An 18,002-nucleotide genomic window follows, 5' to 3' on the forward strand; every position below is an offset into this window, starting at 1 on the left:
AATTGAACTAGGAAATAAATAAGTTGTGCTAGAGGAGGAATGGTGAGAAGTATCTATACCTTAGCTGGTGTAAGGAAACTTACCTGCTCCACGCTTCCGATTCCCGTCCTCGGTTGCATGGCACTTCTGGGTGCACTCCGGTCATGTGATCCCCCTGGTGGGGAATTTGAAACCTTCCCTTCACTCTGTATTTAAGGAACAATGTAACACCATCTCAGTGTCAGAGCATCAGGTTACCTACCTGTCCGTTTCCTTTGCATCTAGCCACTTATCCTTGTAGTTCTTCATTGCCTGCTGTTTATCCTTTTGTGCACCAGACCCTGCTTGTTTCCAGACTCCTCCTTGAATCTCCTTTGCAAATATGTCTTCTAAACTGTGTACCAGACCCGGCTCATTTCCAGACCACTCCTTGGATCACCACTGTGCAAGATTGTCATCTGAACCGTGTACCAGACCAGGCTTGTTTCCTGACTACTCCTTTCGATTACCCCTGTACAAGACTGTCATCCGAACTGTGTACCAGACCCCGCTTCATGACCTTTCTCAGGTACTGCCTTTTGTTATATTGATCACCGGTACAGCTTCTCCTATTTGTCTCTCATGTCTAGGGGCCAAACGAAGGGCCGCAATCTGCAGTCTCTCAGCAGCGAAAACCATCCCACCTTGCGGCAGTTCTTGGAGAAGACCAGTGGGGGCTGTTAGACTCCAATCCTTGCTAGGCTGGAGCCAATCTAGATTGAGAGAATACCCGTGAACGAAACAGATGGATGGAAGCTGAGTGGTGGGGACAAACTAGGAACAATATTCCATTAATGATAGACAATGCTGTATATTTGCTACAGCTTGGGAAAGGTTGGAAGAGCAATAACAAATATATGCAGAGCCTGAAGATTCGGCTGTAGACGCTCTAGGGTAGAGTGTATGACTATTTAGCTAGTAGATATCAGCTTTTTCCATAGTAGTAGGATAAGGAATGCCTTTGATAAACAATTTTTCTATTAACACTCAAATGGTCAGTTTTCTTATTCCATTGAGGTACAAGGGTGGTTTACACTTCTATGACCACAGTGGCCTAGTGGTTAGCACTTCTGCCTCACAGCACTGGGGTCATGAGTTTGATTCCCAACCATGGCCTTATCTGTGTGGAGTTTGCATGTTCTCCCTGTGTTTTAGTAGGTTTCCTCTGGGTGCTCCGTTTCCTCCCACACTCCAAAAACATACTGGTAGGTTAATTGGCTGCTATAAAAAATTGACCCTAGTCTCTCTCTCTCACTCCCTGTCTGTGTGTGTGTTTGGGAATTTAGACTGTAAGCTCCAATGGGGCAGGGACTGATGTGAATGAGTTCTCTGTACAGCGCTGCGGAATTAGTGGCGCTATATAAATAACTGATGATGATGATGACCAGACCCATTTTCATGGTTTGGAGCTTTGTCAGTTTTTCCAGGAACAACTTTTTAATTTATTATTCTACCTGTAGTCCAGGAGTGAGGTTTGTAGATTTAAAAGGGATGGCTCCTGCCTAAAGAGTGTTGAGTACTCATCAAATTCAATTAACAATAGAATGTTATAAAAACAGACACAGGTTTAATGCATTGGAATTGGGTTCTGGGGAAAAAGGCAATGAAATCAATTATGTGCAATAAAGTAAAATTTAAAGGACATAGTAAAATGCATCTAATGACCGAACTGTCAACTGCGCAATTGTGTTTCATTCTGAGAAACGCAGGACAGTTGAGGTGCAAAAATGCTGGAAGACTGAAATCACTCCATTACTACATGCATATCAAACCATGGCTCATACTATTAGAACCTAAGCCTTGTAGCCTTGTTCCCAATGTTATGTATTGAAAGAGCAGATATATTACCAACTCACACCCCTCCCCTTATCCTGAAACATCATACTGAAATTCTTTAACTACAGGAACAGAGGTGAGTTTTTAACTCTGCCCTGCATACTGTACACAGTCCACTAATACATGCTAATCAAAGTAGATTCTGGAGCACATTTACATTAAGTAAAATGTTTCCTTCACTGCCACAATATTAAGAATGCTATGCTACTCCCAGCACCTTTTTAAAAATAAAATAAAAGCGCAAATCTATTTTTTTTTAATAAATCAAGAATTTCTATCTATTGGATCAAGGGCCAGCCACCAAACCCATTGTATTAAAATTAACTTCCCTGATTGATTTTAAATTTATATGTATTAATCTAGTCTGAAAAAAAGCTTTACAAAGTTACTCCTACTGATCTGATATACCTATGCTCTTTCCCTTGTTAGGATTGGTTTTTGGAATAATCAATGCTTCAGCTGAAAAAGTTTGCATAGTATTATTATAAATAGTAATATTGCTGTCTGATTTTTAAGGCACCACAGTGCTCTGCAGCTCAAAACAATAGGAAAAACAGAGGATATATAAAAGTGGGACATACAAGGTAGACAAAGCAAATGTACTCGTTAAAACGAAGGGAAGGAAATCCCCACTCTTGGGATTTTTAATATATTTGCAATGGTCATGACCATCACTAACAACAAGTGACTTCCTAATTCTTTGTCACTTGAAATTATAGCTTCCACTCCAAATCAATATCATTTTAATTCTATAACTCAATATAATGTAAACATTTGGCATTGCCTTGAGTTCTGTACATACGGTGTAAATATTGTGGCTATACAATACTAATATATTTTACATATTTGTACAAAATCAAAACAATCCTTGACTGTATGCATCATTAATCATTATTCTGCAACAGATCATTAAACATTCTATTTATTATCCATACTGAAAATTGTGTCTGCAAAATGTGTCTGTAGTTACAACACTGCTCTTGTATAATCTAGTTATTACAGAAGCCCTGTCAGCAGGTCCTCTGACGCAACTCACCTTCAGAGTTAAGTTATAAAACTGCAATGAATTTAATGTTGTTTCGAGGGCAAACAGTGGCAAACAAATAGTTTGCCACTGTGAGTCAAGCTCATTGTTTCATACTCTCTACACCAGATTTAGTGAATGCATGAAGAGAAACTTTTGAATTGCAGGCGCACTTACTTGCACTGATTCCTTTTTCAATGCACTTGATTTGTATGATCTTCTAGGGCAGGACATGTAGATAATATTTGCTATCTATATACTGCATGTATTATATGCAGACTATATATAATAAAAATGTATAGTGAAAGGCAAGATTGAAGTCTTCTCTGTAAAAATATTGCATTTACCCTTGAGTTTAAATGTGATTTATATAGTAAACGCAATACATATGTCACTGCTTTTAGCAAGTCTGTGATGCAATCTGCTGCAGATGAATTTATGTCAATAGGTAAGACAGCACAGCTATATTCTTCTCTTGACTCGAAGCATTCATTGTTTGAGGTAAAGCACATTATCCACTGACCTCTGAAGGCAAGGATAGCAGATTCTTACCATTGGATCTTTGACTATAAACAGCCAGATCTTGTCCAATTTAGCATGATTTTTGCAATGGGTTCATAGTTTAAATATTTTTAATGATTACTACAAGAAGCAATAAAGCAATATGTTTAATAGGCATGCTGAAAATATCAAATATTTCACATTTAAATTGCTCCATGAGTGAAAAGATCGTAAAATTTGATTGTTAAACATATAATTGCAGTTGTAGCAATCTTTGTTGACAAATAAACATATACTGTATTATAATATCCCAATTTTTACATAACGTGAAATAAACTATATAATTTGAATGATAAGACAAAACATAAATTAAGAATTTTCACCTTGTGTTTGCCAGCGGTACTGTTCCTCCGTTGAACTGAAAAGAAAAAGAAAGCATAAGAAAATTGTAGAATAAATTATATTTTATTTCTAAATTTAAAAATAAAAATCATAGTTTTCATCCATCACCAAAATGGGAGCCTTCTTATGAAAGTTAAATTATATCACACAATCAAAATGCTATTCCTAAACTTAAGCCATTGCCAAAATATTTAACATGTCAAATGTCTCATCTTTTAATGTATTGTATGTCTCATCTCTTGTTATGCAGTAGGTACTGAGCTAGACCCTGCAACACTTTCATGTTAAGTCTTATTAATAGTTGGTAAAATGCTATTTCTGAAATTAGCTGCTGTTGCATGTTATGTCAAAAATAAAAAGCCTCCAACTGTACTTGTCAACACTAAGGCATTGATTTAGCATTAAGTGCAAATCCATTTACTAGGTGCAGGGGGCAAAATGTAAAATGCACAATTTGATTTAGGAATGTGAGGTGGGGGCATAGCCAAGCACTACTTTAAAATGCTGCTTACAGATAAAGCTTGCCTGTATATGTGTGCAGGACCACTGAGAGCAACCTCGGGGCTGGGTGTGACCGCTTCCTGGTGGCACCATAGCAGGGGCAGGTCTAGACTTGTTTTAATGGAGGGGGCCATTTAGCAGATGCTCCTCTGATTGGTGGATTGCTCCAGCCATTAACTAATCAGAATGCTACACAATCAGAGAGGTCAGGCATGATCTTCTACCAGCCTCTTGGCCTTCAGATCCCTCTATGTAATGTGCAGCATGTGACATTAAAATTTAACTGGCTATGGGGGCCAATCACGCTCTCTGGATACGCCCCTGGCGCATAAGGGCTGCTCATTCGGCTTAAGGGGGGTAACCAAGCAGATCAATAGAAAGGTATTGGCCCACGTATTCACTTCTCTCTGCCTTTAATCCAGGTCAGATTGCACATATAATAGCAAGCACCAAACCTACAACCCATCTTGGCACCCCAGTGTGTGTACATCAGCCAAGAGCATGAAGTATGCGCCCTGCATGCAAAAAAAGTTAATATTTGCTCACCTTGAAGTGGAAAATGATTTGCTTGACTGCAAATTTTCCCAGAACTATAAATCAGCCCCTAAGCCTGTTGTGCAAATGTGCAATACTGTAGTGCAATTGCAGTTTTATTACAATGTGCCTACTTTTGCACAATTGCACCTGGCTTGAGTACAGATAAGTTGCATGAATTGCATTACTTTTGCTCCAACATGACAAATTGGTACATGATTTGTTTTACAGAAAAAGATAATTTTAATGAGATAAAGGTATAGAAATCACATTTACAGCTGCATTCCCTTATTTGCAGGAAAGCGCACAGCCTTTTTCTCTCCCTTTATGAACCACAAAAAAGTGCCATCCCAGACTTTATGGGCCTGGTGCAGAGTTGAATGCAACAACCCAAAAATGTGTAAAGATAGTGTATTTCAGCCCATATACTGAGTCAAACGCATCTTAAGATGCATCCAGCTCTGCAGAGGTAGCATATACACAAGGTTTATGTCGGGAGTATTTAATTCCACTTACACAGAACCAGGTCATAAATCCAATAAAACTTTGTAAAAAAAAATAGTTTTTATAGCGTATAGCCCATTCACACACAAATGAAAGATAAAACAAAATCCTATAATATATGCACAATCAATGAAGAATGCACCCAGTAGCTTCAGAGGTGAAACTGCAATTAGCCAACCAGAAGAGGTTAGCTAGTGCTTGTGAATGTCATCATGATCATCGGCTTGTATTAGGAGCCAATGCAAAGAATATGGTTGTAAAAGGTGTATCTGAGTCTGCGTTAAGATCTGCATCAGTTTGCAATGCTACAAACATATCTTTACGGCTTACGTTAGAACACCTTTTCCCCTCTGTCATGTCTCTTCAGACACAAGCTGGCACAAGTGTGGTTGTATGCAACTCTGCATTAACGTATGTACTTGCGGGCATGCACAGAGAGAAAATATGTAAATAGGTGTATGTTCAACTCTGCATCAAGCAATATGTACACCTAGCCTTGTGGGTTATTAGACACGCCTGAAAATGCACATAGAGGAAAGCGTGAAATGCCACTTCAAAGTGTAACCTACTAACACTTTAGGACCACCTACTTTATTTAATTTAACTTTTTCATTTTCTCCTAAAATATTTTTTGATTTAGCCTGATTTTTGTCTCAAACTAATCATGAGAGACTTTTATGTTGGTCAAAGTGTGCCTAGAAAAGCGCTTTTCCACAGAAGTACAAATGGAAAGTGAAAATGTGTCTCATTGAAAGTATCAGTGGCGCACGCAGGGGGGTTTTTCGGTCTCCAGAAACCTCTCCCCTCCGCTGAAAAAGTGCCCTACATAGCATGTATTGTATACAGCACCGCCGCGGACGCTTCTTTGACAGCGCCGCGGCTGCTGTATAATACAGTGCTGCCTAAACAGAGCTGCTGCGCATGCGCGGCAGTTCTCTCACTTTTTTTTTCCCGGTGGAGGGGAAACCCCCCCCTTAAAAATGCTCCGTGCGCCCCTGAGTATATAGGATAGTATGTTTTTCCTTTGCATTACATAACCACAAGGCTGCCAACTTTTGTGTTTTACCAACAATTTTATAACACCATAATGATAAACAACCTTTTTATTGATTAATGAAAATTCCACTGAAATTGTTTGTATTTTTCTACCAACATAAATTCAGAACATCTTTAATTCAATCACTTTCAATGCAAAAGGTAATGATACAGCAATGATAAGCCATGTATGTCAGACAAAAATGAATATTCTTTTAACCTATTTTATATTTAAATATATGCTTACAGTCAATTGAAAATGGAAAACATTAAGGGACTGATTTAGATTTGGACGTACTTAAATTTTTGTGTCACAAATAAATTAATTTCTGTAATGAGCATGTGCACCAAAATGCAAATCTTAGACTTGCGTTCCGTTATGCATGGAATGATGGACTGCATCAGTTTGGTACAGTAAGGGTGTGTTCACATAAGTGTAGCATGACCCCTAGAGTGGAGATGCAACATAGTTAGACACTTGAACAGATCCTCAGATATGCCTCTTTACAAGGTGTATCCCTTAGGGGTTCTTGAGGGCTGATTTAAAGATATGCCATGATGATGATCATCATCAGCAGCCCTTTTTAGCCGCTTCTAATTTGCTGCTAGCATATTGCACCTTCCAGCTATTATTACACAATTCATTAGCATTGTGGCTATATTATATCATACTGAGGCCACCTACTGATTACTTATTTGTCATTTCTACTTCAGCTATTGCACAAAAGAAGAATCTCATTTAATCTTTATGAGATAAATGACAGATGTGTGGGTGTTTGTATTTTATTACATATTATATGTAAAATGTGTTAAAACAATATTTCCCTTGCGCACATGACACTTCATTCCATTATCATATTGAGTACAACTAGTGTAATGTGACTTTCGCATATTGGTTGGGGTATTAGCAGTGACAGGAATAGTACAGCAAAGCATTGCAAGAAGAATAATACATAACAGCAGCTCAAATTTATAATATTGATCTTGATTTGTTGTACCAAGGAAATAGTAGTGGTTTTTCAGGTTTGCCCACTGACTAGTAGTGACTAACACACCTATTAATCATCGTGAGAATTGCTCTGTCCTGTTGCATTTAGTCATTTTCCATCACAAACATTAAAAAAAAGGTATCTGTGGTCAATCAAACTTGCTGGTTATCATCACTCAAACTATGTTTTCATCACATGGTATAGTACTGCTAATTCAGGACAACACTGCAATAGAAGCTCAAATTAATACAACTGATCTTGATTTGGTGTACCAGAAAATGACTAATGGGTATTTATTTTTGCCACCGACCAGTAGTTCTGTCATTGTTGCAACATAATTATTCCCTCTGTTTTGCAATTATTAGTCATGTGATATTAGCTAATTGCTGTTTACTTCACCACCCTCTTCATATATATTCTTTTGTGTTTCCTACAATTACTAATTTTAGACATAGTGGTAAAGAAAAAGAGGCGGCAAAAATATTGTCTAAAATTTAAACAATCGAAGAGATGCAGTGATTGTACACCTACTTAAAGCAGTATTCGCAAAAATCCATCCAGCAATGAGGGAGTTAAATATGGAGTAATATAAACATGCTTAAATGAACCACATAAATTTTGTTGAACAAAATTACTTACACATTGTTAGTGTTAAAAGATTGAAGAGCACCCCCCCCCCCCTCCTCTGTTAACAGCAACATCACCTGAAAATCATAAGATTATCATGGCCTCATGTAGTTTCACCATTGACAAAAACCCAGATGCAACAGCAGCAACATATGGTCAAAAAACAAGAACTGTATTTACTGGTGTTAGAAGTGCAGACAGGACCAGAGAGCTTCTTATCCTGAAAGTTGTAATAATGTGCAAAGCATTTTGTTGGTGGCATGCAAAAATAAGTGTTTACCCTTATTTACACATAGCCTAGAAACATACATATATAGAACACATTGGTGTTATAGTAGTTGAAAATTGAAGTCTTTGTCAGAGTGAATAGCCCTATCAATGTTGGTATCTCTTTGAAAATCAACAAAAAAGTATCAATAAATGTGTTATGGAGCTTTTGATGCTCCCATAGATTGTAAGCTTGTAACAAGGTCCCTCTGACCTCTGTCTGTTTTACTCAGTATTGTTTGTCCCCAATTGTAAAGTGCTACAGAATTTGCTGGCTCTGTATATAAACAAATGTTGATGAGGATGATGATGATATATGGTGTACTTACAGTATATCCTAAGCAACGGCAAATCATTGAATTTATGATGGCTTTGGCATCCTTCAAGGTGATCCTAATTTCAGTCTTCTGTTCAATGACTTAAAAATGTGCAGTTAATGCCATAACAAAAGAAACAGAGAACCACAGACTTAAGCACTCTTCTCAGGTCAAATAGTCAAATATGTCACACCTGAGAATCTGTCTGGACTGGGTTGCCGCTGGAGTTAGGCTGGTGACTAGATACACAAAGCTGGGTAGCCTGATTATGTTCCTTTGCATGTAAATAAAAGGACTGGTACAGATGGTGATAGACTAGCAGAGGAGACCAGTCAGGAACTGGATTGCTGAACCGGGACCAGAATGCAGACTGCACTGTCTGAGCTGGAACAATAGAAAAGACTGCCGACTGCTGGGAATCAGGATGGCATTTGGATAATACAATGTTGCACTGGCAACAGGTAAGGGCTCCAGGAAGTCTTTTTATACTAGTTGTTGTTGTTTCCTGTTTGGAGACTACGATCAGCTGGACTAAAGCAGAACTCTGAGTTGCTGGGATGGATTATGTGACTGAATCCAAGATGGCAGCACCCATACACTGATTCTAAAGGGATATCTAGAGTGGAGACAGACTAGGTAGCATCTTGCAGATAGATCTGAAACCAGCATAGCCTGAGGACCGCAGGGACAGCTTAGAAAGACAGCGGAGGGGTAAGTGACAGAATTTGAGAGCCCGGTGTATGACAAAATAAACTACATGTAAATTTGGTGCTGAGTGTCACCAAATAAATGGCCTTCACAGAAACATTACTTATTTTTTATTAGTTTGCAAATAATGCTGGCTTATAAATTTGATTATTCAGGTAACCTAGTAATTTTCAAATTTAATGGAATTTTAAATGAATGTTCAGTTGCCTACCGCATACCTATGAATGTCCAGGATATTGAAATCAGTTAAAACAAATATTTATGGGGAAGCAGCAGAAGCTGACACAATGACAATTTTTAGTAAAGGATTGTGCAACATCCTAAACATATAATATAATAATGTGCATAACATCACAATCCCAAGCTAAATGAAAATCTACTGAGGCATCTGCCAAATTGCAATCATAATACCAACAGCATTAGTATCATCAGACACATTAGGAACTTCTGGCAGTTAAACAGGAGAGAAAGGAAGGAAAGTATGACAAACAATTTCAATGAAGACAGAGTCTAATGTCATCTAATCGTCTCAATTAAAGAGTAAATGGAGGATTTCCAGAGGGGTTTTTTTTCAAATGAATAATAAGGATAGATACCCACTGGTGTTGTGTCAGCTTTTTTAAACGTTACTAAAAATACAAATGAAATCTCATGTCCCCTGTTTGACATGCATTCGCTGCTAGTGTTTGGATCCCACTGTAGACTTACCCAATGTGTTAAACCCATTGGACAGAGAAGATGTGTTCTGAAAACAGAACGGAAAATATAACATTACCCAATGCTAGTAATTGGCAGGAAGTACGGTGATATGAAAAATAAATGTTTTCAATTACATGCATTCTACTCACGTTAAAAATGTGTAAAACATATAATTAACGACAGTAGGTACTGAGCTTGACCCTACAAACACTTTTTTTTGTATTCAAATTGTTTTACTGCTTACTGTTAATTTTGAGGGAAGCAATTGGGTATCTGTAGTTAAGAAACGTATTACATGTCATACAAATATGTCATCTATTTAATTGAATGTGACTGGTATGTTCTATGTGGGTTGTCCCTTGAAGACCAGCATTTATGGACACATGGAATGTGAAAAAAAGATTAGACAGCCACTCTATTATGTAACATTTTGAAAAGGTACATCAGAGTTACAGAAGAAATTTTTGGGGCATCCAATGCATAGCAAATAGCTGGACGAATTTACAGTATGTAATTACATAATGTTAATGTTAGATTACCACAGGCCGAAATGCAATTCATATTCAGAGTATACAATTTAGTACTGAATGAAATAAATTGGATTTTGAGCTGAATGGGTTCCTCAATAAGACACTGAAGAAAATCATATTTGTTTGGAAAGCCATGTCACCATTTTTGCTTTCTATCTATTATGGTTTTTTATGATTTAATACGATTCCCTAATATGACCATTGTCTTTGGTTATATATTTGATTATATGTCCAGATATATCATTGCCATTTACAAACTACGTAAAAATAATCATGACATAATTGATTGTTTTTATGCATTTCTTAGGCTAGGTACACACTACAAGAAACTTACAATGATGCGATAATTTTACCAACTTTCTCCACGACAGGGGAAAAAAAAAATCCCGATCGGCATGCCGATTCCTGTGAACGATTTAGCTTCAGATCTGTGTGTCTCTCATACATGTGACTGGATTCCTGGCTGAAGCAACATGCCAGCAGCACCAGCACTCACACTTTCTGCTGTTCTGCGCTGTCCCCTATGTGTCTCTGTAATAAATCTCCTCCTGTCAAGCACTTTGAAGTCATGTGCTCTCAGGCAGGGCTGCCAAGAGGAATTTAAGGCCCCGGTACAATAACTTCATAGGGCCTCCCTTATAGTTGAGCATGTTAAAAAAATTGAGCAGTGCCGGCGCCGCTATCATGTGAGTATTTTTATTTTTTGTTTTGTTTTTTATTAGTATCCTGCTCCCCCACCAACGAAGGTGGCAGAGACAGCCCCCCGCCCTTCCACCCCGCAGGAAAAAAATATAGAAGAAAGAAAAAAAAATAGGTTTAAAAAAAACAAAACAGTCGGCATTGAGGGACCTCTCAGGGGTGAAGGGTCTGCACTGAAGTTCGGCCTCCGGGGGGGTTTTCCACAGATTGTTACGCTGCAGGCTAGTCCTGTCATCCAGCGTTACACTAAAGTGTGGCTCCTGTTTACTTCTTTGGAAGCAACTTTATAGTTCCTTCGGGTTAGCTGCAGCACGGAAGGACAAGGAGAAGAGAAAGGGGCAGCTCGAGGAACTGCATGCATTTGAACGGAGTGACAAGTACCTGTGAAAGCTGATCGGCAGGTGATTGGAACGATTATTAAACATGCCGACCAACTAAATGAAACGACGATCAGTACATCGGACACTGTCGTTCAGCATGTAAGTATACACACTGAAGCGATATCTAGCCAAACAGTCGTTTATCGGGTGATTGGTCCAATAATTGGCTGACAAAACGCCAGTGTGTACCCAGCCTTACTCATCTAATAGGCCTATTATACTTTTATTCTTATTATCTAGTTCTCCAATAGTCCCCAAGTGTCCTCACACTTGGGAGACAAAGCCACATATGCTAGCTAGGCATCCTGTCCAACTCACAAACCACCAACAGCTGTCAATCTAATCACTCAGGCACAATTGAGAGCAGCACAAAAGCTTCACTCACGTTTCATGAATCATTGCTCTTTATTTTGAGATGAGTAAAATACTATTTGAAAAAAGTCCAGAAAAGTCATCCTCTAGATTTGAATCTATTCTGCCTCAAAATGCAAATTGGTTTTAATATTCCAGAATTATTAGATTCTGAAAATAATACGTTATATTGGATGGCTCAGTTAAACTTTACTGACACTATCATTGTGTTGCTATTTAATAATTTAGTTCATATTATGGTACAAAATGGTTTATTTGGAATTAAAATGTAATTTTGTTTATTAAATTATTTTTTAAACATACTTTACCTTCAGGTGGTAGTCATATACTGAACTGCTCTCCCCCCTCAAGCACTTGGTGCCAGGAGTAGGCTGGGCTGGGGGCCTTTTGCCCCCCCTGGCCAGTCCCATAGTGGGCTACCTTGTGCCACCTGTTTTTTATGTCCTTTAAAATGTTCCTAATAGGCTGCTAAGTCGAGTTTTGTCCCCTGGGTTAAAATTGGCAGCCCTCCCCTGCTACCTGCCCAGTAATAGGATTTGATGTGCAGTATTTGAATACTACAAGATTGCTGGCTCCAAGTAATTAATGGGGAAGTTGGGTTGTCATGTTATGATGTCACTACAGCCTGCTGCCCTATGCTTGTCAGAGTCCATTGTTATTCTTTCTGCACCACAGCCCCCAACATTAGAAGTTTGGAAATCAGGACAAAGGGTACGGGAAAAGGGACCGTGATCTACCACATCACTCGCGGTTAGGGTTACCATTTGTTCCCACTCACAGCTCCAGCAGAGTAGGCGCGCACTTAGGAGGGGATTCCAGTTGCCACCCCCCCTCTAGCCAGAACTGTTATCAAGCTGGTCCCCTTTCTCGGGAGCAGCCGTGGACCTACAGATCAGTTCCGCCCAACTGTGTTATGCGTCCCGCCCCTCTCTTTCACGGGGTGGCCAGCATGTCATACGTACCACCGATTTACCCTTTGGTAAGTGATATATTTGAATAAACAGAGTTAGATCATGTTATTGGACACCTGATTTACTGTTGCAACTTATTTCTTTTATTAGTCCTATATATTTGAGGTATACATATGTGACTATTATATACGCATTTATTGTTTCATTTGTAAGATAGATGCAGTTCAGGTTTGATTATTTTCTAGTATTTGGATCTTATATAGTGCCACTGACTTTTGGTATAGTGATTGAATCATATGTTTTAAGAATTTTTGTTTAATATTTGACCTATATGTGTCCTGTTAAAAGAACAGTCCATATTCCAACAGGTAAATGGGATATTTGTCTGGATATAGTGATATAAGCGTTAGGATATATATTTGTTTTTTTATACACCTAAAAGTATTTTCAACTATCATTTATAATATGAAAGGAGTTTATATGTAATTATGTACCATTTATGAATCCTAAACAAAATTAATATTGATGTGCAGTGGTTCTTAGAGATAAAAATATATATTTTTATGTATTTCCTAATAAGGTACACACTTCGGTTGAATAGTTAACATATATATTATATGATATATATGCACATTTTATTAGAATTACACCTATTGTACTCCAATTTGGGAATGTTTTTTTTAGCTGTATTTGCAAGTGAGCATACCATTCAGGTGTTCCATTCCAATAAGATTAAGAACACTTACATTGGTGATAGGTAGGATGAATAAATTCAACTATATTTACCTGCATTTAATTAGTTATTTATTAAATGTAAATACCAATTATTTAATATTGGGGCTGTTTAGGGGCAAATAGTTGTATTTATTACATTTGAATACCATTAATTTAATGTCAGGATATGGTGGTGGGGAATTAGCTATATCTATTAATTCTGAATGCTATTTATTTAATGTTGGGGCTAACTAGGGGGAAATAGGTGTATTTATTAAAGGTGGAGGCTACTAATTCAATGTTGGGGCTGGAAGGGAGGAAATAGGTCTATTTATTAAATGTAAATACTATTAATTTAATATAAGAGATGGAGAGCAGCCTTGCACTGTTTCAGATGATAGCCATGCCCCTTGCATACACAGCCAGTGTGGAATGGAAACCATCCCTCTAGAAATCCTGCGTTTGACCCTGCAAAACTATTAATCAAAGTAAGCAAGTTACATTATGGATCTCATTTAGAGTCGGACGCAAAGTCCGTTTAAGAAGTGTAGGAGTGGGAGTGTACCACAGCTTGGTAGTGTATTACGAGGGGCAAGCAATCCCAGTTGCGTCCCACTCGTAATACCCTGCAAGCAGTTCCTTCAGCTAGCTAACCACTTGTGCCACCTAATTCCTGCCCCACAGCTTTAGCCCTGTTTTGACGTGTGTTGCGTCTGCGTCTCACTGTGACTAGGATTTATTTACATGGTCACGCCTTCACAGTTCCACGTTCCGCCCCATTCTCTTGCAGTGAGTCGCAAGCTGTCGCAAGTGTTAATTGCGTCTAAAATGCAGGCGGATATGGTGCTTTCTGCACATGCGTGATAGTGTTTTTTTGTTGGATGCGCCTAAAAGAGATTTTGCGTCCGAATCTAAATGAGGTCCTATATGTGTTTTACAGCAGCTCTGAAGGGAAGCTTGAGTCAGAGAGCCAGCCAGTGAGAACGTGGGTGGGGAGGTAAGCAGCTATAGACAGCTATCACATGTAAAAATCTATACAAGGAATATATTGCTAACTACACATTGCAAAACAGTCCTGCAGATATAAAAAAATACTTAATGAGTGTGTAAAATCAGTAATATTTCTAAGTGTCCCTATGTACTGCCAAATGGTGAAAAACTCACATATATACATAATGCAGGGCTCCGACAAATGATGGACCATAGCAGCTACTTTCCCTGCACCTATAATGGTTGTACCTAGAGATGAGAGCACTCGGATTTATGAAATCCGAGCCCACCCGAACGTTGCCGATCCGAGTCGGATCCGAGACAGATCCGGGTATTGGCGCCAAATTCAAATCTGAAACTGAGGCTCTGACTCATAATCCCGTTGTCGGATCTTGCGATACTCGGATCCTATAAATTCCCCGCTAGTCGCCGCCATCTTCACTCGGGCATTGATCAGGGTAGAGGGAGGGTGTGTTAGGTGGTCCTCTGTCCTGCTATATCTCGTGCTGTTCAGTTCTGTTCAGTTCAGTTCTGTGCTGTGCTGTGCTGTGCTGAGTCCAGTGGTGCTGTGTCCTGTGCTCTGTCCTTCTGAGTTCAGTGGTGCTGCTGGGTCCTGTGCTGTGTCCTGTTCAGTCCAGTGGTGCTGTGTCCTGTGCTCTGTGCTTCTCTAAGGGCATAGTTATTTCACCAATATTCCCAAGTGTTTAAAAAAATAAAAAAAAGTTATTTAAAAAAATACAAAAAACTAATTTAATTTTTTTTTAATTACAACAAAATTTGCACAACCAATCCTGCAGTATAAGCCCATTGGTACTGCAATATTACCAAGTTCACACATTCAGCAGTAAAAGTCCAGTGGTACTGCAATATTACAAAGTTCACACATTCTACAGTATCAGTCCAGTGGTGCTGTGTCCTGTGCTCTGTCCTGCTGAGTTCAGTAGTGCTGCTGGGTCCTGTGCTGTGTCCTGTTCAGTCCAGTGGTGCTGTGTGCTGTGCTCTGTGCTTCTAAGGGCATAGTTATTTCCCCATTATTCCCAAGTTTTTAAAAAATGAAAAAAAATAAAAATACATTTTTTTAAAAAAAAATAATTATAACCAAATTTGCAAAAACAATCCAGCAGTATAAGTCCATTGGTACTGCAATATTACCAAGTTCACACATTCAGCAGTAAAAGTCCAGTGGTACTGCAATATTTCAAAGTTCACACATTCTGCAGTATCAGTCCAGTGGTGTTGTGTGCTGTGCTCTGTCAATTTTGAGTTCAGTGGTGCTGCTGGGTCCTGTGCTGTGTCCTGTTCAGTCCAGTGGTGCTGTGTCCTGTGCTCTGTGCTTCTAAGGGCATAGTTATTTCCCCATTATTCCCAAGTGTTTAAAAAATTAAAAAAAGTTATAAAAAAAAATACAAAAAAATAATTTTAAAAAAAATTAATTACAACAAAATTTGCAAAACCAATCCTGCAGTATAAGCCCATTGGTACTGCAATATTACTAAGTTCACTGATTCAGCAGTATAAGTCCAGTGGTACTGCTATTACAAAGTTTACTGATTCAGCAGTATAAGTCCAGTGGTACTGCTATTACAAAGTTCACTGATTCAGCAGTATAAGTCCAGTGCTACTCTCCTGTGCCGCATATAATTTTTAAAGGCTTTGCCGAGTGTGTGTGGCTTAGGGGTACGCTCTCTTGTGCTACATATAATGGAAAACCAAAATTTGGAGGGTAAAGTAGGGAAAGATCAAGACCCACTTCCTCCTAATGCTGAAGCTGCTGCCACTAGTCATGACATAGACGATGAAATGCCATCAACATCGTCTGGCAAGCCCGATGCCCAATCTCCTAGTACAGGGCATGTAAAATCCAAAAAGCCCAAGTTCTCAAAAAATAGCAAAAAGAGAAACCTAAAATCAGCTGAGGAGAAAAGTAAAGTTGGCAATATGCCATTTACGACACGTAGTGGCAAGGAACGGCTTAGGCCCTGGCCCGTGTTCATGACTAGTGGTCCAGCTTCACCCAAGGATCTAAGCCCTCCTCCTCCCCCCCCTACAAAAAATTTAAGAGAGTTATGCTGTCAGCAACAACAACAAAACAGCAAAGAACTCTGCCTTCTAAACAGATGACATCACAAATCCCCAAGGCGAGTCCAAGGGTGTTGTTGGTTGTGAACCCTGACCTTCCCATCACTGTACGGGAAGAGGTGACTCATCCAGCATTTGCAGCACGCCCTCTGCATATGCTGGAAGGATCACCCACAGTCCAGTTACAGATTTGGCTAATAAAGGTGTGAATGTTGTACACCGGGAGGAGGATATTGATGTAGCTGGCGCTGAGGAGGGTGTTGATGATTATGATGCAGACAGATACCAAATTGCCTTTCTCAATTTTTATTTATATTCTAGATTATATAACGGCTGAATAGTTTTCTGTTTTACTCCTAGTGGAGAGGGGATCTGATGCAGACAGATACCAAACTGCCTTTGTCCATTTCTTAGTATATTTGAATTTCTAGTTCTACAGTCTATGCAGGCTGCTTTATTTATATTCAACTACAAGTGTAGGGCGGGGGGGGTGGGGGCCTAGATAGCCACCAAAGTAACGTGGTCCATTTAATTACACTTTCTAGCTCCACAGTCTGTGCTGCTTTTTTTATCTTCAAAGTATTTATATTTACAAGCCTTGCAATCTAAATTAACTAGAGGTAGTGAGGTGGTAGAACTCCAAAAGGCAGTTTTGAAGCCCCTGTACAAACTGGCTCTATTTTTTAACTGCTTTGTCCCCCCTCCAGTGTGTACTCTGAAAGAGGTTTTAGTGCAGCTGGGAACCTGGTCAGTGAGCGGCGAAGGAGGTTGCTTCCTCACAACGTTGAAAAAATGATGTTTATAAAAATGAATAATCAATTCCTCAATGAAGTACAGCACTGCCCTCCAGACAGTACAGAGGGACCTGTGGTTGTGGAGTCCAGCGGGGACCAATTGATAATGTATGAGGAGGAGGAAGTACACACTGTAGGGGGAGAGGAATCAGAGGTTGAGGATGAGGACGACATCTTTCCTCAGTAGAGCCTGTTTAGTTTGTACAGGGAGAGAAGAATTGTTTTATTGGTGTGGGGGCCCAAACAAACCAATCATTTCAGCCAAAGTTGTTTGGTAGGCCCTGTTGCTGAAATGATTGGTTTGTTTAAGTGTGCATGTCCTATTTCAACAACATAAGGGTGGGTGGGAGAGCCCAAGGACAATTCCATCTTGGAACTTTTTTTTTGCATTATATGACCAATCAACAGTCATTTGCCATGTTCAAAAAGTAAAACCAAATTTAAACAAATTCAGGAAATTAAACGAAAAGTAAAATGCCCTGTCATAATTTAAAACAAGAGGGATTGACGTGCTCTAGAACTACTGTATTGTTGTTTATATTTTATAAACACTACACTTGAAAGCTTGAGT

The 18,002-nt window shown here is 39.0% G+C and overlaps 1 protein-coding gene across 7 annotated transcripts in view; it reads right to left on the reverse strand.

Annotated features, from left to right (window-relative positions):
• Positions 1 to 18,002, reverse strand: part of CTNND2 (catenin delta 2) — a 632,047-nt gene that overhangs the window by 456,054 nt on the left and 157,991 nt on the right. For all 7 annotated transcript variants that reach the window (XM_075212716.1, XM_075212719.1, XM_075212718.1 and 4 more), the window contains exon 4: positions 3,763 to 3,797. In XM_075212716.1, the coding sequence (XP_075068817.1) occupies positions 3,763 to 3,797 (35 nt within the window). The remainder of the gene's footprint in view (positions 1 to 3,762; positions 3,798 to 18,002) is intronic.

Source organism: Mixophyes fleayi, chromosome 5, assembly GCF_038048845.1.
Source record: "Mixophyes fleayi isolate aMixFle1 chromosome 5, aMixFle1.hap1, whole genome shotgun sequence".
In the NCBI taxonomy this organism is placed as follows: domain Eukaryota; kingdom Metazoa; phylum Chordata; class Amphibia; order Anura; family Limnodynastidae; genus Mixophyes; species Mixophyes fleayi.